A 27,040-nucleotide genomic window follows, 5' to 3' on the forward strand; every position below is an offset into this window, starting at 1 on the left:
TCAGAGCCATAAGAAGGCTAAGAATTATCCGAGAAGCCATACAGATAGAAAATCGGCCAAATCGTCTAAACAAAAGCGATGACGGCATCCGGTCGCCTTCGACGTGGAGACCACAGAACCACATTAATGATGAAGTAGAAATTTCCTGTATAATAAGACTAGTGCAATATTAAAGTAGGTAACGAAATTACTTAATACAGTGGCCGGTTTTAATTCCAAAATTGGTAAAGGATGTATCAGATCTTGTAATGGAATATGGCCTGGGAGATAGCAGTGAGCGAGGGGAGAGACTCTTTGATTTTTGCTAAGAACGCAGTCACGTGTTTTTCTGTCATATTTTCTCCTACAGTTTCATTTTTTATATGATTAATTTTAGTTTTATTTTTCATATAACACATAGTTTCTATTAAACCTAATAAATTTTCTTATAATATTAAATTTCTTATATTGTAAGGCAACTGATGGAAAAATACAGGAGTAAAGAGACCAACGCTCATATGGTATTCATTGATCTTGAGAAAGCATATGATAGAGTTCCTCGAGAAATTCTGTGGTGGGCACTCAATAAGAAAAGAGTCCCTGGTGAATATGTAAAGATTGTGAGAGGTATGTATGAGGGAGTAACGACTAGTGTTCGGACAGGTGTGGGAGAGACTGATAAATTTCAGGTGAAAGTAGGATTGCACCAAGGCTCGGTGCTTAGTCCTTATTTATTCTCATTAGTTTTGGACCAGATAACTGCGAAACTACAGGGTAGTATTCCATGGTGCCTAATGTATGCTGATGATGTAGTGTTAATAGGAAATAGTGAAAGAGACTTAGAACAAGAACTGGAACAGTGGAGACAAGCTCTGGAGGAAAAAGGTTTAAAACTTAGTAGGACAAAAACAGAGTATTTGGAATGTTCATTTAAAGATGGAGTTACTACAAATAAAATGGTATCTTTGGATGGTGAAATGAATGTGAAAAGCAATAGTTTTAAGTACCTAGGATCGGTATTACAAAGTAATGAAGAAAAATATGGAGATCCATGCAGTAGAATTAGGGCTGGATGGATGAAGTGGAAAGAAGCGAGTGGTGAAGTGGTGTGTTGTGTGACAGAAATATTCCAATGAAGCTGAAGGGAAAATTCTATAAAACAGCCATAAGACCGGCTATGATGCACGGAACTGAATGTTGGGCAGTGAAAAAGAAAGAGGAACAACGAATGCATGTGGCGGAAATGAGAATGCTTAGATGGATGAGTGGAGTGACAAAGAAGGATAAAATTAGAAATGAGTATATTAGGGGAAGTCTAGGTGTGGCACCAATTAATGCCAAAATGAGAGAGCATAGGTTAAGATGGTTTGGTCATGTTCAACGTCGAGACGTTAATCACCCAATATGAAGAATAGCTGAAGTGCAGATTCCTGGAAGGAGTAGGAAAGGAAGACCAAAGAAGACCTGGGGGGAGACGAAAAGGCAGGATATGTTGGTAAAGGGGATTAACATTATTATGACCCAAGATAGAGCTGTGTGGAGAAATGCAATTAGCGAAGCCGACCCCGCATAGGGATAAGGCAAAGACAATGATGATGATTAAATTTCTTATATTATATTAAAATTTTCATTCATCCTCATCTGACAATAAATTTGCTAATCTACAAACTTCACTATTAGATAAGATCTATAATTAATAAGGAAACTGTTATATATCTATACATATACAATATATAGTGAGTGAGAAGAAAATCTCACTGTAATTGAGGTTATCAGTCAAGGAAAAATAAAAAATGAAAAAATTATTTCAATCTTTTAATAGAAGAATTTTCGTGCAGTCTTCATGCACTTCATGAGTTCTACTGATTGCGAAGTTACATATAAGATGTACACAACAATGTCATCACAATGAGTTGTGTTGTTAAAAACTTAATAGCTAAAAAATACATAAAATCTCTTATGCTAAAAATATAAACACGCAAAAAATGTTACAAATATCCTGAGTGGTAAAAATCCTAAGGTTCTTAAATAGTTACATATAATTTATTTTGAAACATGAGGCCAGGAGCAGAAATATTTTGTTAGAGTCAAAAGAATTCTTTTAAATCCATTTCTAATTCTAACCAAAAAGCGCACAAAAACCTAAGCAAAAAACAACTGTCAGGTGACATCATTCAATGGATTTGGAAAAGGATGTGAAAATCTGAACTAAATTCATGTAGATTACTATAAACCTAGATTTTCACCTAAATACCCCTTTGTGACACACAAAAGGCAGCAAAGTATAATGTCACAAAAAAGACTTCAAACGAAAACTCGGTTTACAGGTTGACGATGCACCCTGAATTATATCTAATTTTATTAAATAAAGAATTATTTTTAGCAAAAACTTTCATTTTGTTTATATTTGTGTGTCACAAAGGAGTCTTTAGGTGAAAATCTAGGTTTATTGTAATTTACATTAATTTAGTTCAGATTTTCACATTCTTTTCCAAATCCATTTAATGATAGACACCTAACAGTTGTTTTTTGCTTAGGTTTTTGTGCGCTTTTTTGGTTAGAATCAGAAATGGATTTAAAAGAATTCTTTTGACTCTAACAAAAGATTTCTTCTCCTGGCCTCATGTTTCAAAATAAATTATATGTAACTATTTAATAACCTTAGGATTTTTACCACTAAGTATCTTTGTGACATTTTTGCGATTTTATATTTTTAGCATAAAAAATTTTATGGATTTTTTAGCTATTTAGTTTTTAACAACACAACTCATTGTGATGACATTGTTGTGTACATCTTATATGTAACTTCGCAATCAGTAGAACTGATGAAGTGCAGGAAGACTGTACGAAACGTCTTCTATTAAAATATTGAAATAGTTTTTTCATTTTTTTATTTCTCCTTGACTAATAACCTGAATTACAGTGAGGTTTTCTTCTCACTCACTTTATATGTAATTATTGTAAATATTAAATAGTTGTACTCCTTGGTATATCTATACATTATATATATTATCTTTTCCTGTTTAATTCCCAATTATTGTTTTTATTAAGTAGTAGTGAACAGTTATGTCTTCTTAATCTTATATTTTTAATTCTTTGGTACTATCAGTAGGATTCCCACTGGTTTATTATCCGTACGACCTACGTATAACGTGTGTTTAATCTGTTGTAAATGAACGTGTATCTCCATTACATGTTATAATTAATTTATTGGGCAACAAACACGCTTTTTCGAGCACGAACATAACGATATACCTATTTCGGTATATCGAAATGTTTAATTAATCACTCTAGTTAAAGAGGGAAAGTAACACCATAGTATTTTGTTATGCGCCAATCCAGAGTTCCATATATTATACCGAAAGATATTACTTACTTCTGATTAAATGATTTTTTTTTATCGAGGATTTTAATAATCAGAGGATGTAATCACTGATGAAATTCATTTTTTAAACAGGATAATAATATATAATTCACCAATTAGAGTCTAATTAGGTTAGTCAAATTAGGTTAGTCTAATTAGGTTAGTCTAATTAGGTTAGTCTAATTAGGTTAGTCTAATTAGGTTAGTCTAATTAGGTGAGGTAGACAACCTAGAGTCTAGAGAACAGGCAAGTTTTAGGAAAAACTTTGGCACTAACAATCACCTCCACTGCTAAAAGGGATTATAGAAAAATTCAACGAATACAAATAAGCATAATGAAAGCGCTGTAGGAAAATCATATATATTATCGGTACTCCAAACTGATAGCGAATATATTATTATACAATAATGCAACGATGACAGTCCGACTACACAAAGATACCAAATCTATAAAAATCAAAAGAGGAATTAGACAGGGAGACAGGTTATCTCGCAAATTCTTTACGGCAGTAGTGGAACGTGCTTGCAAACAATTGAAGTGGGACCCCAAAGGAATGCATTATGTAGACGGCGAAAGGCTCCCCCACCTTCGATCCGCAGACGACATAGTTCTTATAAAAGACAACTTAAAAGAGATTAAAACTATGCTTACTGAGTTAGACGCCGACGTGCGCCGGTCAGAATGGTAGTTTAAACATAAATTTTGGAAAGACACAATACATAACAAACCTGGTACCAAGCGAAAATCCGAAAGTCGACTTCAATAAAATAGCATTGGTCCATAAACATAAATAGTCAGGGCATGAAATACAAATTGCCAGGGGCAATTAAACTGCCGAACTATAAAGAAGAATCACCTTAGCATGGGCTGCATATAGAGCTCTATCAGACATCTTCAAGAGTAACATGCCAAATTATCTGAAAAAGAAGACGTTCGACCAATGTGTGCTTCCAATCATGACTTACGGCACCGAAACATTATCGTTAACCCAGACCACAGCAACTAAACTTAGAGTGGCCCAAAGAAGAATGGAACGGTTACTACTTAGACTGACTCTCAGAGACAGGGTTAGAAATGAGGAAATCAGAAGAAGGACAGGCGTCATAGATATGTTATTAAGCGAATAGCATGGCTGAAGTGGAATTGGGCGGACCATATAGCCAGAATGAAGGACGGGAGGTGGATCCAAAAAATTACAGTGTAGAGACCACGAGCAGACAGAAGAAGTAGAGGTAGACCACCTACACGATGAACAGACGACGTCAAAAGGGTCGCTGGAAATCGGTTGCAGGAAGCGCAAGATCGATAGAAGTGGAAGAAACTAGGGGAGGCCTATGTTCAACTTTGGATGCAGAAAGATGGATGATGATGAATACAGTTTATATACACAATAATTCTACTCTCAATACGCTTTTGCTCCAGTAAATATTTTTACGTTAGAATCAAAATAAATATAATCCTGGTAACAAAACATATTCCCATCACGCTGCGGTTCCGTTATTCATATTTAAAATTCAATTGGTCAATTGAAACCTATTTTTGGTTTAGAAAAAAGTTATTGGCAAATATATCTACAAATATGTAATTACCACTACAATATTAAGGTACATATACCATTGTTTCACCAACCGATGTATACGCTGGTAAAACGCGCCACGCACAGTGCTTGTTGCTTCTAGAATTCTCGGACATCTTGGATATTAAAGCACCCTATGTCACGCACAGCCGGCACAGCTGAACGATGCTGAATTTTTATGTTTGTACGTCGCAGTGTTGCCATGCTGTTTTCTATATATTTCTTTCATAATTTCAATCAATGTTAAATGTACCTACAAGAATAATAGAATAATAATATTTACTTCTCCGTCATTATACTAGGTATAATGACAAATGAGGTGTCAAATTAAAGCTTATAATCCAAGGATAGTACTAAAGGTGAGAAATTAGACCTAGGTTGTCTGTCCGTCTTTCTGTCCGTCCGCGAATACAACTTTCTTCGTTATTAATACAGATAGAATGACAAATGAATCCTTGGATTATAATAAGCTTTCATTTGACACCTAATTTGTCATTCTACCTGGTATAATAACGGAAGAGTTGAGTTTGCAAACAGACAGACAAGACGGACGGACGGACAGACGGACGTGGACAATTCAATGTTTTCACATTTTTTCAAAATTGGTGAAAACAACAACATAATAAACTTTACTTAATTGGTGTTTCAAAACTACTTACTTTTAACACATTACACAATATTACAAGGTTTCTAGCAAGTTAAACGTCACAATGATTTAAAATAATCAAGTAAAAACCTATATATACATAACATATTAGAACATACCTAAAATACACAAAAATGATACATTTCACACACAAATATAACATCATAAAAAATTGTAACGTGATAGTATGAAAAAATAGAGGATACGGCAACGGTGTTACATGTTACGGCGGGACCGGGTCGCTCCAATGCCAATATCTTACACAGACATATTAGGGTGCTTTAATATCCAAGATATCCGAATTCTCTTACGGCATTTAGTAATTCTTGGTCCGACTGAAAACGATTTTAAACCTTTACGCTTTTTCAGTGGCCCAAAGATGTGAAAGTCGCAAAGTAATAAATTAGAACTGTAGGATGGATTCTCTAATATTCTTAATTTCTTTCGTCGTAGATTTTCTTTAACTACTTTCGTAATATGAGGCCGTGCAGGGTAGTTCACAAGACTAACACCGCGTGAGAATTTCCTTGAATATTTTGTGGTTATTACTTAATACACTATGAACTCAGAGCAAGGGTCCTTTATGACGAAAAAAAAACAATGTTAGCATGACCTTTCCTGCAGAAGGTTGAACTTGTTTGAAGACAGAGAATTGGCGAATTGCCCTTGCATCAATGACAGCTTACTAGATGGTTCAAAATACAGTGGAACCCCGATAAGTCGGCCCCCGATAACCCGGAAGTCCGGCTAACTCGGACCGATTTTTATCAGACAAACATTTCAACAATAAAAATGTATGTAATATAATATTTGAGAGATAATGGGTATTTATGTAATTTGAACTACATATACGATAGTAAAAATGACTCATAGCACACGACGTTCATTGTCGTGTTATCGGAAACAATAGGCACCTGTAGTATCCTTTATTTATTTCAGACTGTCTTAGCATTGTTAAAAAAAGACTAAAAGCCTATTAAAAAATTATTTTTTAAACAATGGTCTAGTCTTCACTGTTATGAAATAACAGAACATCGTTGCGATTGAGACCGTATTGTGTGTAGTACAGTCGTATTATTTGATTCCGTTCTGTAATAGTTCGTTGTTTTTTTGTCTACGTAATGGAAACAAAACGTAAAAAATATTGTAGTGACAATGGAAAAGAAACTAGAAGCATTAGGTAGAATTGATAAAGGCGTAATTGATACGTAATTTAAATGTGTACTGTGCATATTATATATTTCATGTTATTTCGATTATAACGGAGTTTATCTGTAAGTTTACCGTATTTTATTAATTTTTACCATTTTATCCGGCTAACCCGGATTTTCGATAACCCGGATCGGCCGCGGTCCCGATTAATCCGAGTTAACGAGGTTCCACTGTAATGACATCAAGATTCGTCGCCAACAATTTATTTGGTGTAAGTAATTCATAATCGTTTTGCCTGTATTCCGTATGATATTGCGATAAACCCATTCGCAAGCTTTTTTTTTGGATACGCAAAACATGAGTGTCCATAGGCTGCTTTCATTCGCATATAAATTTGCAATAGTTGCGCACCTTCAGCACATAAATCTGCAATACTACATGGTATGTTTGGACGAATTGTTAACAACAAACAATACACACACAATACTTAAAATCGTGGTCAAATAAAAATGATGGTAATGGAGTGAAATGTTTACAAACATAAGTAACTTTGCAGATATCGGTTGAGTAATTATAATAATTGTTTCCAAGGCTAACCTGACCAAAGATATGTTTCAATTAAACAAGCGTAAATAAATTACGTTTTAATTTTCGTTACAACAAGAAAAATAATTGTAATTGAAAATATCGTCTTTGCAGCGTTGGACTTTCAGCGTGAACAAGCGTGAAAAGCAAAATCGAAGTAATGAAAAATAAAAGTAAATATAAACCAAAAAGGAAGAAAGAATCTATATTAACCATAATATGTCAAGAGAAGAAAGAATTATCCAGAAAGAAATTATAAGTCAGGCTATGGCAGAGAGGCATAATGGAAAAAATGTGCAAAGAGGATACCAGATACTAATCATCAGTGGAGAAACATAGACATTGAATAACAGCCAACAACAACTAATAAAAGAGAAAAGTGTAAAGCCAAATTACTAGCAACAAAATTAAAGCAGACTAAAATAGCGGAGACGACACAGCAAAGTAAAGGTACACGAGATGGTCAAAATGAACAGATTATAAATGGAAATAATCCCATAAACGAACATATATTAGTAGGAACATGGAATGTAAGAGGAACATGAAGAAAAATTAAAACGCCTAGTCGGTGAATGCAAAAAATATAAATTCGAAATTAAAGCACTACAAGAAACAAAACAACTAAGCCAAATCTCAATGAAAATATATGACTATTTATTTTTCAATAGCAGAGGCAAAAATAATGTTAGGCATAGGATTTGTAGTAGATAAAAAGCTAAAAGGTCTAATCGTTAACGTTAAACCGATTTCAGAGAGAATATGCATACTAATAATAAGGGGAAAATACCAAAAAATAAGATTTATAAACATACACGCACCGACTGAAGAGAAAAACATAGAACTAAAGGAAGATTTATATAATCAAATAGATAATAATTCTTGTTCTTGATGTGCCTATGCGTGACGAATGTTGGCGATCATCATGACATTCTTCATTTTATCTGCAACAACGCGGAAAAGCGGCACAGACGTTGTGTGCAGAACAAAAAACAAACAGATAACTTTATTACCCTTATCGAACTTTGATAAGGGTAATAAAGTTATCTGTTTGTTTTTTGACTTAGCACGAGCTTTTGAAACTGTACATCATCCAATACTGCTGGAAAAACTTTATCATAGTGGTGTTAGAGGAACAGCTTTAAAGTGGATCCACACCTTTTTATCGAAAAGGTTTCAAAAGGTTAAGGTCAATGTGAATGGGAATATAATATTTTCTTCAGAAGAAAGTGTCCTCTCCGGAGTTCCACAGGGAAGTATCATTGGCCCTTTTTTATTTTCGATTTTTGTCAATGATTTCAATCAACTGATAAACGATAGCTCAACATGTTTGGCTCGGAATCCATTAGATAATTTTTCTCATGCAATAAGCGTTCGAGTAGAAAACGTGGAACCGCAATCGGGGTGTTATGTCACTCAATTTGCTGACGATACCACAGTTGCACTAAATTCCAATAATTTTTTTCATGTAGTACAAACAGGAAACTGTCTTTTAAAAGGTATGACCCATTACTGTTTAAATAATACCCTAATCTTAAATGGATCAAAAACCAATATGGTAACCTTTTCACCTTCTACTATGCAGATGAGTCCATTAGTTAAACTTGACAATGGGTCAGTGGTAAATAGCCACTCCACTAGGTTGTTAGGTGTTTACCTGGATTCTAATTTGTCTTGGAGCTCTCACGTTGATTAGGTAGTGGGAAGATTGTCTGTGCACTGTTATGTTCTATGGCAACTTAGGAATTTTGTCTCCCTAGATATCTTAAAACTTTACTATTTTGCTCATGTAGAGTCAATTTTGCAATATTGCTTGGTTTGTTGGGGAAATTGTTCGCGAATTAATGAGGTGTTTGTTCTTAAAAAAAAAAAAAAATATTCGTACTATGACGTTTAGAAGGCGCTTGGATTCCTGTAGACCAGTTTTTAAACAATTAAATATTTTAACTGTAATTTCGCTGTACATTTTCAGTTGTGTTGTTTATGTAAAGTCACATATATGCAATTTTATTAGCAGAAGTGATGTTTCCTTAACGAGTGGCTACAATTTTCGTTACGGAAATGATTTGGTGACCCCTGCTCGCCACTTGACCGTTGTGGGCAAGGGTCCTTACCCAACATGCATTCGTTTGTATAATAAATGGCCTAATTATGTTAAAGAGTCAAATATTTATGTATTTAAGAGAACAGTTAAGGACTTACTTCTGGTAAACACTTTCTATTCGTTAGAGGAATACTTGCAGGCATCTTTTTAACAATTTGTATGCTTTTGTGTATATTTTATATGTTTTTATGTTAACTGTTTTTATGTACTTATAGTTTTTACTGATAGATTTTATTTGACGCATTTCAATACTTGTAAAAGTCAGATGAAATAAAGATTATTGATTGATTGATTGATTGTGTTGAACCAGGTTCTGAGGTTCTTTAACTAAGATGTTCTTCTTCCTAGACCTCGCTTTCATAATATTTTTCCTTGCAGGATTGCTTGTAGGAGGGCAAATCTGGATTCATTTCTCATAATGTGTACAAAGTATTGCAACTTTCGAGATTTGATGGTGGTTAGTACCTCTCGGTTCTTTTTCATTCTCCTAAGGACCTCCTCATTTGTGACAAATAAGACCTCCTCCCCAAATGCTTCCAATTTTCGGCACATATCTTCGTTCAAGATCCACGTTTCAATACCATAAAAAGAACAAAGAAGACGCAGTATCTCAGCATTCTTACTTTTATACCAAGAGAAAGGTTGTGGCTTTTGAAAAAGTCTCCCATACGGTTGAAGATTGATCTAGCTTTTACGATGCGCGCTCCTATCTCTTGGTTGTTGGTCCATTCTTTATTTATTATGGTTCCGAGGTAGTTGTAGTGCCTCACTCTTTCTACAGTGTTTGGTTGATGTAGAGTTGACCTTCTCTTATCTTTTTCTTCATAATGATCATAAGATTTGTCTTCTTTACGTTTATATTGAGTCCATATTGTTGACTGTAATACCTGATTTTGTTTATGAGGACTTGTAGGTCTTCTAGCTTGTCCGGAAACACTATGGTGTTAAAAAACCTGCATACCTGATGTTATTTAGCCGGTACCCGTTTAGTAGAATACCTTTTTCAGTTTCGTACCAATCTTTGATAAATACTCTTTCAGAGTATAGATTGAAAATTAGGAGAAACAAAATGCAGCCTTGCCCCACTGTACGCATGATTTTCACATATTCGGTGTGTTCACCGTCAACTCTGAGGTTTGCAGTCTGATTCCAGTAAAGGTTTTTAATTATTTTCAGATCATGGTTGTTAATTCCTGCTTCTTTTAGTATTTGCATCATCTTGGCGTACTGTACTCGATAAAATGCTTTCTCGTAATCAACCTGACATGGATATACGTTGAAATTGACGTATTCGTTAAATAGATACAGTATTCGAAAATATTCCCAAAGTACTAGGTGATGCTAATGAAAAAATAGGAAAAGAAAAAATATACATTCCCACCATATGAAAAGATAGTCTGCATGAAACGACGAATGAAAATGGTAACTTATTAATAGATTTTGCAAAAGAAAGAATATACTAAGGAACATGAAGATCGCCAGATGGGAGAACCGTAAACCAAATAGATCATGTCTTCTTCTTAACGTGCCCTATCAAGTCCCCTTGACGTTGACGATTAACATGGCCAAACTGTCTCTGTCTGGAGCTATTCTAAATAGGTGTTCTGCTTTCTTTATTCCTGTCCACTCCCGGATATTCTTCAACCAAGAGGCCTGCTTTCTACCAATTCCTCTGCGTCCTTCGATTTTACCCATCATAATAAGTTAAAGAATAATATACCGGTCTTCCCTTACTACGTGTCCAAAATAGGCCATCTTTCTATGTTTGATGTTATCAAGCAGCTCGCAGGTAGCATTTGCTCTCTTAAGGACTGCCACATTTGTCAGCATAGCCCTCCATGGTATTTTCAGTATACGTCTGTGCAGCCACATTTCAAAGGCCTCCAAACGGTTAATGGTGGATATTTTTAATATCCATTCTTCGACACCATACAAGAGGACTGACCGAATGTAGCATTTAATCATGCGCTTTCGAAGTTGAAGTTGCAAGGTATCAATACAGAAGAATGACCTCATTTTTAAAAATGTCGTGCGGGCTATTTCATTTCTACATTTTATCTGTTTATTTGGATCTAGTTGTTCAGTAACATGACAACCAAGATATTTAAAACTGCGTACTCTTTGAATTATATGACCATCAACATATAACCGTGAATCTTGATGGGTCAAACGGCTAAATACCATGTATTTTGTTTTTGAACAGTTTATATTTAGGCCAAACTCTCTTCCCACTGTGCCAATGGCATTTAAAAGGTGTTGTAATCCATTCATATCATCACTTAAAATAACGGTAAAGTCTGCATATCTGATTGTATTTATCAGAATTCCATTAACTTTCACACCCCATTCCAAATTATGCAGCGCTTCCTTAAATATCCTGTCTGAATATAAATTGAATAACAGTGGGGACAGTATACAACCCTGTCTGACACCTCTTTGTATTTTGCACATTTCTGTTGATTTTACATTTATGCAAGCTGTCGCTGTTTGACGCCAGTATAATTTTTCTATGATTCGTACATCTTGACTATCAACTCCTTTATCCTTTAATATTTTAATTAATTTGTGATATTGTACTCGATCAAAGGCCTCCTCATAGTCAATAAATGTAGCAAAGACGTCTTTCCTTTTTCCAGTCCATTTCTGAAACCAAATTGTGTTTCATCCTGGTCTTCTTCACATTTATCTCTGATTCTACTGTGCATGATACGCAGAAAGATTTTCAAAGTGTGTTTTATAAGGCTTATCATTCTATAATCGCTACAGTTTTTCGGACGTTGTTTTTTTGGTAGGGTTATGAATTCGGACTTTAACCAATATTCACGGATATCACCAGTCGAATAAACATCATTGAAAAGTTTGACTAGTATTCCAATGTTTTCCTCATTTATGAGCTTTAACATTTCTGCAGGTATGTTGTCGGGACCAACGGCTTTCTTGTTTTTTTGCCAATTTTAGAGCATGTAGTATTTCTGATTTTAGTATTTCTGGTCCTTCACCTTCAGCTAAAGTCTCCAGTTCTTCGGGTCTATCATCGTTATACAGTTCATTTATATAATTGTACCAGGTATTTCGAATTTTGTGTTCGTCTATTATCATTTTTCTCGATGAATCGGTTATAGTATGTGGAGTTTTCTTATGATAAAGACCAGCTACTTCTGCAAATTATGCAAGTAAAACACCAGAGATGGAGATAAAATGAACAAAGAAAACGAGCCAAAAGAATCATGAGTTCAAAGAAAATAAACTACAATGAAGATAGATTTAGAATAAAGCTACAAAAATGGAGAAATCAGAAACTTATATCTAGGAGTAAAAAATGACAAAAAGGGAAACTTGTACACTACAAAAGCAAAAATTGAAGGAATTGAGTAAGCGACGAAGAAATACTAAACAGATGGAAAGAATAATTCGAACAGCTTCTAAATGAAATACCCATATCAGAATATGAAGAAAAAGAAGAACCGAAAGAAAATACTGATCAAGAAGAAACAGAGGAAAGACCGCCTAATAGTCCAGTCGGGTTAGACGAATAACAGGCCTAACCTTGCATTAGGAGCTGCCCCAAATTTTATTTTTCTAATCTTTAAGGAGGGTTAATACTAGTATAAATTTAAAATCTCGACTGAATTCCACCGTTGCGTTAGCCGCCATCTTGGTTTTAAACGAGAACCGTTTTTGCTCAATATCTCCGCCATTTTCAATTTTTTGACAAAAAGTGTGGAAACTGGAATTGTTGAAAATGCGATTTTCTATAATTTCATTTATTATACTTTTTTTTGTGCGGTCGATATTTTCCGAGTTATGAGGGGAAAATAGTGACAGTTGGAGCATAATTATTGAATTATTGAATTGTCTCGTTTATTATTAGCTTTACAACAAATATGTATCTATACAAAACTAAAGAGAATTAAATTATACACAATTTTGATCTCTTTCATCTTTTTGCTAAAATTAATATTTAAGGTAGTACGTATGCGGTAATGGCGCGAGCATAAGACCGGATTGATTTTATAGCAATTGTTTTTGTTCAATATCTACGCCATTTTCAACTAAAATTGTTCAAAATATAATTTCCTATAATTTCTTATTAACAATTTTTTTCATGCGGTTGATATTTTCCGAGTTACATGGGAAAATAGTAAAAAGTTGTGGGGGGAGCATAATTATTGAATTGAATTTTGTTTCCGAGCTGCCCCAAATTTTATAATTATATCCTTTAGGAGAGATCAATAGTAGTGTAAATTTAAAATCTCGACTGAATTCCGGGGTCGCATTAGCCGCCATATTGGTTTTAAATGAGAACTGTTGTTGCTTAATATCTCCGCCATTTTCAACTTTTCGACATAAATGGTGAGAAAGAAAATTCTTGGAAATGCAATGTCCTACAATTTCTTTGGTTCAATTTTTTTATACGATCAATAATCTCCGAGTTAAGGGGGAAAATAATGGAAGCGGAGGGGAAGCATAATTATTGAATTATCTCATTTATTATTAACTTTACGACATAATTGTACATAAACAAAAATAAAGAGAATTATATTTTATACAATTTTTGAAACTTCCAATGAAACATCAACCAAACTAAGTATATAAAAGACATAAAAAGACATTATATGCATTAAGTTCACTTAATTTTATTAACTAGCGGGTTTTATTGGTTGAATTTGTCGGTCGATATTTTAAGTTTTATGTCAGCTAATATATCGTGATGTTTCAACAATTTTTTTTTTATTTTGGACCCTGTTGGGGGAATTTTCCCATTTCCCCCCTTGTAGACCCGCCACTGGTTCTCTGGAAAAATTGTAGTAAATCGTAATTGCAACAAAATGGCGGAGATATTGCACAAAAACAATTGCTACAAAATCAGTCAGGTCTTACGCTCGCACCTTTATCACATACGCACTACCTTAAATATTGATTTTATCAAAAAAATAAATGGCATCAAAATTGTACAAAATTTTAATTCTCTTCATTTTTGTATAGGTATATAAACTCGTATAGAAATTGCAAGAGGAGCATTTATGAAACTTAGATCTATTCTGAGCAACTCTCAGCTGAACTTACAACTAAGAATCAAGTTCCTAAAATGTTATGTGTATCCTGTATTACTATATGGATGTGAAACCTGGATCATGAAGGTTAATATGATGAACAAATTAGAAGCCTTTGAGATGTGGTCGTATCGTAGAATGCTCAGAATATCTTGGGTTCAACGCATTTCAAACACAGAAGTCTTAAACAGAGTAGGTCAAGGCGAAGGTGACTTAATGAAGATGATAAAAAAGAGAAAACTTGAATATCTGGGGCATATAATGAGAGGTAGCAGATACAGGATGCTGCAGTTAATACTCAATGGAAAGATCGACCGACATGGCTCCGAAACCTTCGTCAATGGACTGGCTTATCAGCAGATCAATTGTTACATGCCGCACAAGATCGAGAACGATATCGGCAAATTGTTATGGAAGCTACCTACGCCTAAAAATTTGGGCACGGTACTTAAAGAAGAAGATATATTTGTTGTAAAACTAATAATAAACGAGATAATTCAATATTTAAATAATTATGCTACAACTGTCACTATTTTCCCCTCATAACTCGGAAAATATCGACCGCACGAAAAAAATTATGATAAATGAAATTATAGAAAATCATATTTTCAACAATTTCAGTTTGTACACTTTTTGTCAAAAAATTGAAAATGGCGAAGATATTGAGCAAAAACGGTTCTCGTTTAAAATGAAGATGGCGGCTAACGCAACGGTTTAATTCAGTCGAGATTTTAAATTTATACTAATATTGACCCTCCCTAAAGATTAGAAAAATAAAATTTGGTGCAGCTCCTAATGCAAGGTCAAATGCTATCCCGACTGGGCTATAATGAAAAAGAAATAATAGAGAAACTAAAGAAAAACAACAACCCAGGAAACGATGAAGTAACAGCTGAAATGAAGTAACAGCTGAAGTACTAATTAAGCATTTGGAAAAGTTGATAAAAGAAATTTGGGAACAAGAACACATACCAAAAGAATGGACTAAAGCCACAATGTGTCCAATTCACATAAAAGGCAACAGCAGTGTATGCCATAATTACAGGGGTATAGCGCTACTAAACGTTGCATGTAAAATACTTGCAGTACATGTAAAAGATAAGATAAAACAAAAGATAGATAGTGACATAGGTAGGTGAATATCAATGTTAATTCAGAAGAAGACGGACGCAGCACAGTGGATCAAATTTTCCTGCTGCGTGAAATACAAGCGGAAAGCTACGAATATGGGAAATCTACAGTGGCCCTATTCATCGACTTTAAACTAGCTTTTGACAGAGTAAACCGAAAAAAAATATACAATGCATTATGTGAAATTGGAATTAGTCAAAAATTAATAAAAATCCTAAAATTTATTAGAGAAACAGAGAACAGAGTTAAAATAAATGGAAAGGAAACAGATAAGTTTAAGGTCGGTGAAGGGGTACGATAAGGAGACCCACTGTCATCATTGCTGTTCAGTATCCTTCTTGAAATTGTAATCAGAGGAGCAAAAATTAACAAGAAAGGACTTGTATACCAACGAAAACATCAGTGCTTGGCAGTCGCTGATGACATAGTAGTCATAGCCATAAGTAAACAAGAATTAAGAGAAATACCTACTAAAAAACTAGAGACGATAGGGAGAAAGGAAGAAAAGACTAAATAAATGGGATGGACAGAACGAGAATACATACATGGACAATACCTGACAATAAACACAGAAGGAAAAATATATAAATTCGAAGAAGTAGAAAGATTCAAATATCTAGGAGCGACACTCACTAGGAGACCAAATATAAAGGAAGAAATTCAAGCGGGAATTATGGCTGGTAATCGTTGTATCTTTGCTCTAAACTAAACAACTTATTATGAAATCAGAACATATCTAAAAGGGCTAAGATAAGAAAATATAAGATAGTGATAAGACCTGTAGTGTTATATGCCAGTGAAACATGGACGATGAACAAATCCGAGCAAGTCATGCTGAAAGTGTAAAGAAAAGTCCTCAGAAAAATATTTGGCGGACTGATGTAGAATATAATGTGGATAAGAAGACCAAAAGAACTGGAGAGGCTGTGTAAAGAACCGAATAGAGTAGGGATCATAAAATCACAAAAACTGAAATGGTTGGGACATACCCAAAGTATGCCAAACGTGAGACCCAAAATACTACAAACGGGAGGAATAGGAGGAAAGAAGAAGAAAGGTAGACATACAAAAAGATGGAACAAAGATGTTGAAAGAGACATAGAAGAACTTAAAATCCACAAATTGGAAAAATAAAGCAGCAAACAGGAGAGACCGGAAAGGAATAGTAAACCAAGCCACAGGCCTTCTAGACCTGGAGAGCTAAACTATATCGATGTTTAGACAAATGAAAGCTATATGGAGAGATTAAACCTAGGATAAAAATCAGCCAGTAATTTTAATAAAAGTAATCTTTGAGAAAATTAAGCGAGTAGTATCGATTCAAGAGAAATTGCTTGAACCAATCAAGTTCCCCCTTCTGTGTACTGTTTCTAGCCCTGGAGAAAGTAATATGTGTGTTACCAATCACAGTGACAGGTTCAATATACAACATACCCTATTCCAACTTACGACCATGAAACGTGTGTTCATAAAAAAAATGTTCGAATGATTTTGGGGAAAGGTACTGAGAACAATCTACTGAGCGGTGAATAACAAAAGTATATATTATGAAGAACACAGTTCTTCACAATATAACTTTGAACTGTAGAGAATATATTATCAAACACATCAAAACTAGACTATTGGGACCGTACAAGTTCGGAAAAGCGACACCTGGTTTCACACCTCGGCAACTTTCTTCGCACTTTTAATTATATTGGCCAGTCATATTGGTCCTGTTGCTGGATAATTGTCAAGGCCGTAGCCCAAAAAAAATTATAAGAAGAGGAAGTAAGATTTAGGTTATGTTATTAAAAGGTAAACAATTGTATGTAGTAAATAAAATTAATTATTAAAATGCAGTACTATCCGTTGCAAGATAATTCGGATGGAATTCCCCAGATTAAGAGACTGGGACGATATCAAGCACATAATGACTGTACTTCCTTAATGCTGTAACGAATAGTCACCATTAGTCTTTCGTTACATTAGGTTCAATTTTAAATTCTATCCAAAGTTTAAAGGTAGTTTACTAAATGATAAATCTGATTAAATCCGAAATATCTTGCAACGAAAAGTACTGCAAGCAAAATACAATTAATTAAATAATATACTTTTATATAATAATTGAATATCACATCAATAATGTGAGCAACATATAATTTTTCTTCTTCAATGACAGTAGGTACGAAATATACATATACGTCAATTTGACAATTTCAATTGACAATATGAATTATTTAAGAAAGTTGTAAGATTTCTCCACTATTCGCGCACGATCGTTTCTCGTATCCCCTCCAAGTACTTGCACACAGCGAATATCATGGTTAGGATAAAAATGTAATTTACATAGCCCAAAAAGATGTAGTAAGAAAAGCGCTCCTTAATTAATCCATTGTGTAGACTGAGTAAATTTATTCATTTTTTCGAGTCCTGAAAAAACTAATACTTAAGTACATATTTTTGGAAAATTTAAACACAGAATGAAATATTACGTTATTACCCAGGGCCGAAAGTCCTTGAAAACTTCCATAGTGTTTAATTTAATAAGTTACAGGGGCGAAAAAAAAAAACAGAAAATTTAGTGTGACTTTAATTTTAAATATCTGATTCAAAATAAACTTTTTACTTATTCTAAAGGGAATTTCGGCGTTCGGTAATAATGCAGTCTTTCATTCTGCGTTTAAATTTTTTAAAAATATTTATTAGTTTTCTCAGGATTCGAAAAAAATGAATAAATTTAAAATACATTGAATATTTTGACAGGCGACATTTTGCGCCTACTCCCTTAAAAGTGTGATCATAATATATATGATATTATTGTTAAAATAAATCTAGAGAGAACTAATAATAATAATTTATAAGACATAGAAGAAGGCACTAGATTGTAATACCAACGATATAGGAAAGAATAGATAGAATTAATAAATATATAAGTAGGAAAGAAAGAGGCAAGTCTTTAAAGAGATAAAATTTCTAAAAAAAAAGAAGACATGAAAATGTGCAATTGGGTATATAGAGGTTGTACAAGGAAATATTGTTTTAAAGGAAAATTGAGCAAGGAGCCTTAATGGTAAGGCTATAGTATTATAATGATCTACAAACATTCTTTTTATTCTAGTTTTTATTCTTTGTTTTATTCCAATCAACTATTTGTACAAGGTAGCTTTTGTTACATATTTAATGATGCCTCACCAATATTTTGGTTTTGGCTACTGAAGTAAGAGAATTGCCAACTAGGTATATTACTAAAATATAATTTATTAAAAGTACATTGTATGTAATTATTATCTTGGGCATCATAACGTTTAAGAATAAATAAAAATAACATACCTCTTCATATTAAAAACAATCCAATAATGACACTATTTCGTCACAAACTTATAAGTCTTAGGCTTCATAAATAAACTACGAACATAAAAACAAATTCACTAACTGTACATGTATTACAAAAAAAACCAACAAGAACGTAAGGTAGGAACGGGATGCCGATATTTCGAATGATAACCCAGCCCGGAACATAAACACTCGAAGTTCGAAGATCTACCGGCTTCAGTCTTACGGTGCGGAAGAGTCACTTCAACTTCAAGAACCGCTGCGCTGTGTTGCCTCCATACTAGTCAGCTGAGATAGCGGGAAAGAAGAGGTCGCAATGTTGTCATGTTAATCATTTGTTGTTCAAAACAGGTAAATGTAAACAAATATCCTATTTATACACTGGGGCGCAAAATTAACCGGACACCTTATAAATGGGTAATTTTTGATGTCTCGAATTTTCTAAACCTTTTGTCCGATTAAAGTGATTATTTAATATGTTATAGCCTTATTCTGTAACAATATCGCTGTAATAATATTGTTGCTAAACAAGTAAATTTTCATTGTATACCGGGTGTACCAGAAACTGTGTTCTTTTCTCAAATTTTTTAACACCCCGTGGAATATTCTAGCATTTATAAACTACTCAAAACCCAACTATAGCCTCATGTTTTCTCAACATTCTGTTTTTTGATTCATTCACTTATGTTGGACCATAAAAAAGTTAGGTACCTACTTTAACAATTATTAGCCATGTTTTTCATCAGTACAGGTGTTTTTTTAGGCAAACTTCAAGGGGTAATTATACATGAAAAAATAATGACAGTTTGCTTTATAAACATATATATGTCCTCAACTGCTTCGTTTCTGAGATAGAGGGTGTTGAAATTTTTCTTCCAAACTGACGAATTATTTATTGCTTTAAAACCGGTTGAGATATGCAAAGGAAATTTGGTGGGTTTTAAGACGCAGTTATTGTACATCTTTTGACATGCAAGTAAAAATTTAATATTCACCATTGGCGTACATACGGGTAATATGACCCATAAAAATATGGCTAGATGTTAAATTATTTAACTTTTTTATGGTCTAATGTAAGCGAATAAATCAATAAACAAAATGCTGAGAAAATATGAGGCTATAGTTGTATTTTAATTTCAGTATTTTATAAATACTAGAATATTCCACAGGGTGATGCGTATTTTGAGAAAAAAAACAAAGTTTGATTGGTACACCCGGTATAAAACGAAAATTTGACTGTTTAGCAACAATACTATTACGGCGATATTGCTAAAGAAAATGGCTATAATATATTATCAAAACATGAGACATGTGATGAGACATCAAAAATGACTCATTTTTAACCTTCCGTTACTCGCGCCAATATTTGGTCAAATACTCGCGCACGGTCCAGAACGAACACCCGTGTTAAGCTGCCCCCCTCCCCCACTTGCAAAAATTAAAAAACAAATAGCGCTGATTTATGAGCTTTCATATTCCGCAAATTAAAACTTTTGAGCTCGTTACACTGAACAGGAATTTATTATTTTAGTGGCGGAGGGGCTGACTCAGCCCCCACCACTACTTAAAAATAGGCATATTGAATCGATCTTTGCGGCAGAATTACGAGCTATTTATGAGCTCTTGAAATGATATAGTTTCGATTTTTGAGCTCATCACGTTCACCCCCAAACAACTCTTTAATTGATTTAACTTAAGAGAAACGTGCTGAAAAAAATTTAAATATGTTGTATCGCGGATATGATTCGTATAGCTTATATATACACTGCGGTGCAAAAAAATCGATCCACTAAAAATTTGGTCATTTTTGATGTTTTGAATTTCCTAAACCTGTTGTCCGATTTAAGTAAGTTTTTACCACGTTATAGCCTTATTCATTGACAATATCGCTGTAAAAATATTGTTGCTAGACGGTCAAACTGTCATTATATACCGGGTGTACGAATCAAAATGTGTTTTTTTCTCAAAGTTCGCATCACCCTGTGGATTATTTTAGCATTTATAGAATACTGAAATTAAAACCCAACTATAGCCACAGGTTTTCTTAACATTTTGTCTTTCGATTCATTCGCTTATGTTGGATAATAAAAAAGGTACTTTAACAACTGGCCATGTTCGTCACCAGTAGAGGGTGTTTCGAAATAAGTGCGACAAACTTGAAGGGGTAATTTGTCATGAGAAAATAATGACAATTTGCTTTATAATCATATGTCCGCAAACGCTTCGTTTCCCAGATACGGGATGTTCAATTTTTTTTTACAAACTGAGGATTTATTTATTTCTTTAAAAGCAGTTGGGATATGCAAATCAAATTTGGTTGGTTTTAAGACGTATTTATTGTACATTTTTGGCATACAAATAAGAATTTAATATTCACCATTGGCGGGCAAAAGGGTATTATGACCGATAATATTACCCGTACGAACGCCAATGGTGAATATATAATTTTTAATTGTATGTATGTAAAAAATGTGCAATAACTACGTCTTAAAGCCTATCAAATTTTATTTGCATATCTTAACTGGTTTAAAGCAATAAATAATTCGTCAGTTTGTAGAAAAAAATTGAACATCCCGTATCTCGGAAACAAAGCGTTTGCGGACATATAATTATAAAGCAAATTCTCATTATTTTCTCATGTAAAATTATTTCTTAAAGTTTGTCGCACTTATTTAGAAAACACCCTGTACTGATGACGAACATGGCCAGTTGTTAAAGTACTTAACTTTTTTATTATCTAACATAAGCGAATAAATCGAAAGACAAAATGTTAAGAAAACCTAAGGCTATAGTTGGGTTTTAATTTCAGTATTTTATAAATGATAGAATAATCCACAGGGTGATGCGAACTTTGACAAAAAAGCACAGTTTGATTCGTACACCCGGTATACAATGACAGTTTGACTGTCTAGCAGTACTATTATTACAGCGATATTGTCAATGAATAAGACTATAACGTGGTAAAAAATCGCTTAAATCGGACAACAGGTTTAGGAAATTCGAAACATCAAAAATGACCAAATTTTTGTGGATCGATTTTTTTGCACCGCAGTGTATTCTAAAAATAAACTCCTCAATCACGCGCATTTCAATTATTGAGCTACAACCCCTTAGCAAGAAAATCACCTCATCTTCCCGGATTAAAAGAGAGTTGTACTTAAAGTGCATTAAATTAATTATTTGGCGACTACATGTCATTTATAGTCTAGGCGCCAGAGGGTCACCGTGTCCTTTTCAATTCTGATGGACAAACTCAACGGTTTCTTATGGATTTTTGGCCGCTGATTACGAATTTCGAGGGTGCATTTCGATCCGAGTGGTCAAAAAATTGTTATAAAGAATTTAATTGTTTATAAATTGTTTATAATGCTCTGGCTCATAAACTAAAAGAGAGAAAAAAGAATGTTTCAAATAAAATTTGTTCGTTAATAAAAAACGAAGAAAAAACGTTTACTAAACTTAAATCCAACAATTATAACTCAAGATATTGTAAAATTAGTGCACATTGCAAATTGCAAATTAAGTACTTTTTGAAGCTTTATCGATCGTAACTCGGCTTCTACGCATGCAATTGAGCCTTAGAAGGACCAATTTTAAAGCTTTATTAATAAGCTTCCAAACAAAGTTTGTTAAATTACTTTATCTTTATTTGTTTTAAAGGTATACCCGTTTGAAGTTATAATTTTCTTAAAAAAATTGTACACTAATTTGTTTATAGCGGTTTCAATTAAATTTGAGCTGTAAACATGTATACTTTAATTAACAATAATGATATAAGAACTTAAAAGGACTAATTTGAGCTTTAAAAAATGTTCGTATGTTTATTTTTGTCAAGATATCGATATTTTAATGGCGCCCTATGAGGCGCAACATCGGCTTACAGTCAAGTATTTTTCGACGCTTTATCGATCGTATCTCGGCTTCTACGCATGCAAATGAGCCAATATGTGATATCCATATAAAAATGGATCGAGTTATTTTGCAGCATCATCATTGCATATAAAACGAGCATTTATGTTTTGGCGGCATACAAACAATTGACGTGTCTTGATGATGCTGCAAAAGAACTAGATCCACTTTATACGGATACTATCCACTATCCACTGGATATCTATATGATATAGATTATATCTATATCATATAGATAATTAGACTCTGAAGCCCCAGAAAGTTTTAGTTTTACTGCCTACAACAACAGACCTAGTACCACCATGTAACTGTAAAAATTGCTCTACGAACTTATGCAGATCTCAAAAAGATGAGATTCCCTGTATATCTCGATTCAGATGCATGAAACCAAAAGTTTATAAAAATAGTAATAAATAGTTTTAACTTATTTTTGGTTATATTTCTTAAATATTAGTTTTAATGTTTTTTTTCTCATTTAGTACAAACAATAGAAGACAAAGTAAATAGAATGAAAGGTGATACGAGGTACAGTATGATGATTTAATTATAAGAATTATATGATAAAATTTTATTAGGATCTTCAGAAATGAACAATGAAGATAACGTATATACACATAGAAGTTATAATTTGCATCGAGAAGTTAGCGCGTGAACCTTTACACGGTGAGCCGATCTTGTGCCTCAGAGGGTACTATTAAAATGTCGATATCTTGGACAAAAATAAACTTAAAAACAGTTTCGTAAGCTCCAAATGTTCTTTTTGAGTTTTTATATCATTATTGTTAACTAAAGTATAAATGTTTATACCTTAAATTTGTTTGAAACCCTTATAAACAAATTAATGTACAATTTTTTTAAGAAAATTATTACTTCAAATGGGTATAACTTTAAAACAAATAAAAGATCAAGTAATTTAACAAACCCTGTTTTAGCCTATTAATGAAGCTTTAAAATGAGGCCTTCTAAAGCTCATTTGCATGCGTAAAAGCCGAGTTACGATCGATAAAGCTTCGAAAAATATTTATTTTGCAATTTGCAATTTGCATTTTGCGCTAATTTTACAATATCTTGAGTTCTAATCGTTGGATCTAGGTTTAATAAACGTTTTTTTCTTCGTTTTTTATCAACGAACAAATTTTATTTGAAACATTATTTTTATCTCTTTTAGTTTATGAGCCACAGCCTTATAAACAATTATTTATAAACAATTAAATTGTTTATAACAATTTTTTGACCACTCGGATCAAAATCCACCCTTGAAAATCGTAATCAGGAGACAAAAATCCATAAGAAACCGTCGAGTTTGTCCATCAGAATTGAAATGGACACGATGACCTCTATTTGGCGCCTAGACTATTAATTTATGAGCTCCCAAAATACGCGCATTTAGATCATTAAATTGCAATTCCTTTTATATAGTGCAGTCACTGAAGGTAAAAATCACTGTTACCTTCAATTTCGGTGAACCTTCATCGATTATCACGAAAATTGGTGAGTGGATAGAGGATACCTTAAAAAACAAAAGCATCATGGTACCGACTTGCGGTTTTAGCCTGGGGTAGATGTCACCCCTTCTCGGGGGTGAAAATTACTTTATTAAAAATAACCCCACAAATCGATAGAGGGACAAATTCTAAGCAAAATTGGTTATAATTAATGTTATTAAAATAAATCAAAAGTTTTTGAGTTATTACAGATCAAATATTTTAATTTTTGTGAAAAAAAAAGGCATGCTTCAAAGCGATATTTCTTAAATAACTCAAAAACTGTAAGTTTTAACAAAAAAGTTTTTATCGCTAAAATTGAAGCTAATAAAAAATTATACAAAAATCCTTACTTAAAAAACCATTTAATGTTAATTTAAAGTAAGTTATAGGTAATTGAATGTATATTTTTTTCAGCGAGTATTCAAATCTAATGATCCAAGCTTAAATAACGGGAAAGCGATACATTTTATAAAACTTACTAAATACTTGTTAAAGTACTTAGAAATACCTATCAAATGAGCTCCAGAAGAAGTTGATAGCGTCAAAATTTATACTCCAAAAATTTTTCCAAAAAAATGATATTGTTTTTTTTTTTGAATAACTGTTAATTTTTATATCAGGCGCATCCAACTATTTAAAAGGTAATTTCAAAAAGCTATATGTATAACTGTATTACATTTAATCTTTTAAATACTTTATTGTTTTAGGATAATAGGTTGAATAATAGGCCTCAGTTACATTGTTCTCGTAGTAAAATTTAGGCTTAAACGTTTCTATCTTGGCTATTTTGATTCATACCGAAATCAAAATACAAGTAAAATCTTTGCTAATAAAAAAACTCAAATTTCGTTATCTATCATGTTTTACGTCTATCGAGTATTGTTGGAGTTATTATCAAAATCAAATAATTTACGAAAATTTGAATAATTTTGATTTTTTTAAATCATATATGTATGTGTATATATTTTTTTGAAAATACGCATTCTGAATTAGTAAATAATTTTTTATTAGTAAATAATTTAATTAGTAAATAATTTTTTAAAATACTAATAGTTAAATTTAGATACTAAGCATATATTTTGTAAAAGAGAGAATTCAAAACACATTGACTGGCCAGTTGGTTGCTTAAACCAGTGCCAAAAAAACATAAACACACACACACACACATTCTGAATTGGTCAAAATGCTTAAGGTCATTACTTATGCTAAAGTAAAGAAAGTCTTATAGGAATTAATAAAGATTTTAGTTTTTGTGGAAATGGCGTTCGTTTTATTTTTCACTTTTTACTAAAAATTCGAAAGGGTACTATTATTTTCATGTTTACTTGCTTAATTTTGATATCAACCTCTTTCGGTGCTCATTTAATAGGTATTTCTGAGTACTTTGACAAATGTATATTAAGTTTTATTATGCTCTGTATTTTCCCTCTGTCATGAGATTGATCTGCGTCTTATTAACCCGGCACCTGCCACGTGGGGTGCTACCAGCACCCCATAACACATTTTCATCAAATATTTGGTATTTCAAGTTTGTTAACCGTGCTGTGCGTCATAGTAGCTTTCTATAATATTATATAGCATATATTTGTTTGTGTTTGAAGTGGCCATTTAGTGTCATTCTGAACTTGTAGCTCTAAAGTCGAATCGGGGTGTCATCGTCTGGCAGTTTAAGTTTTAAATTTTTTTTTTGTGTTTTTGATAAACTGGTCACATTTACATTTTTTATTGTAATAACTGATTTAAATTATTAATATAGTCTCTATACTCCATAAATTTTAATTTTTTTAGATATTTTACTTCACTTCATTTATTATAGGTTGGTACTTGCTAATTTGCTTTTAACATCTTTTTAATTTTATTTTTCAACTTTTATAATATATTAGTAGCTAATAAGTGTAATAAGTTAATAAAACATGTTTTTTTTATATACTTGTGAAACTCAATACCTTATTTTGTTTATAAACAAGTAGATCAAAGAAAATTTTTAAAGGGTGCTGTGAGCACCCCACGTGGCAGTTGAGGCCTTGCAAAGCCACGTGGCAGGTGCCGGGTTAATTCGATTAATTAATTAATTATTTTAATTGCTACTCATAAAAGCAAACCAAAATTTAATAAAAGTTTTCAATAAAAAATATTCTCAGAATTAATTGATTGGATGTATTACCTTTAGTTTGTGACTTCTAGTATTTTTCGTTGTTTACTTCATCCAGGACAAAACAGGGAAAATAAATATACTCAAATTCATATAAATTTTAAAAATACTATTTATTTATATAGTATACCATCAATATAAGATTCAAAATGTATGCTAAACTTTATTCTGTTGTAAAAATTTCTTATCTAATAAAAAATCTTTAATTCTATTTTCTCCTTTTTTTTTAAACAAAATTCATTTAAATGATTCGGTAGACTGTTCTTATTATTATAAAAAAAATCAAAATTTAATTTTCACTTTTTAAATAGAATACTTATATATTATCTTCTATGAATTTATGAATGAATAAATTATGACAACAGGTGGAATACTTTCTTTGGTTACACCTCCTGAGACTTTTACAATTTATAAGTCATACAGGTGCCGAGAAAATTAAGATGAGAGAATTTTAAATAATTCACAACTCATCTACTCAGCATGGTAAAGCTCCAACAAGAAAGATTCCTTAATACTCAAAAGAGTAAATGAATTAAAAATGTATAAACATTCTCAATTTCTTTGCAAAACGAAAATGCAGCAGCTGCA

At 32.8% G+C, this 27,040-nt stretch overlaps 1 protein-coding gene across 1 annotated transcript in view; it reads right to left on the reverse strand.

Moving 5' to 3' along the window:
- Positions 1–1,606: 1,606 nt before the first annotated feature.
- The window catches only part of LOC126892087 (uncharacterized), a 29,983-nt gene continuing 4,549 nt past the window's right edge, over positions 1,607–27,040 (reverse strand). The window contains exon 2 of the mRNA XM_050661523.1: positions 1,607–1,666. Within this exon, the coding sequence (XP_050517480.1) occupies positions 1,607–1,666 (60 nt within the window). The remainder of the gene's footprint in view (positions 1,667–27,040) is intronic.

This window comes from Diabrotica virgifera, chromosome 1 (assembly GCF_917563875.1).
Source record: "Diabrotica virgifera virgifera chromosome 1, PGI_DIABVI_V3a".
NCBI lineage: Eukaryota > Metazoa > Arthropoda > Insecta > Coleoptera > Chrysomelidae > Diabrotica > Diabrotica virgifera.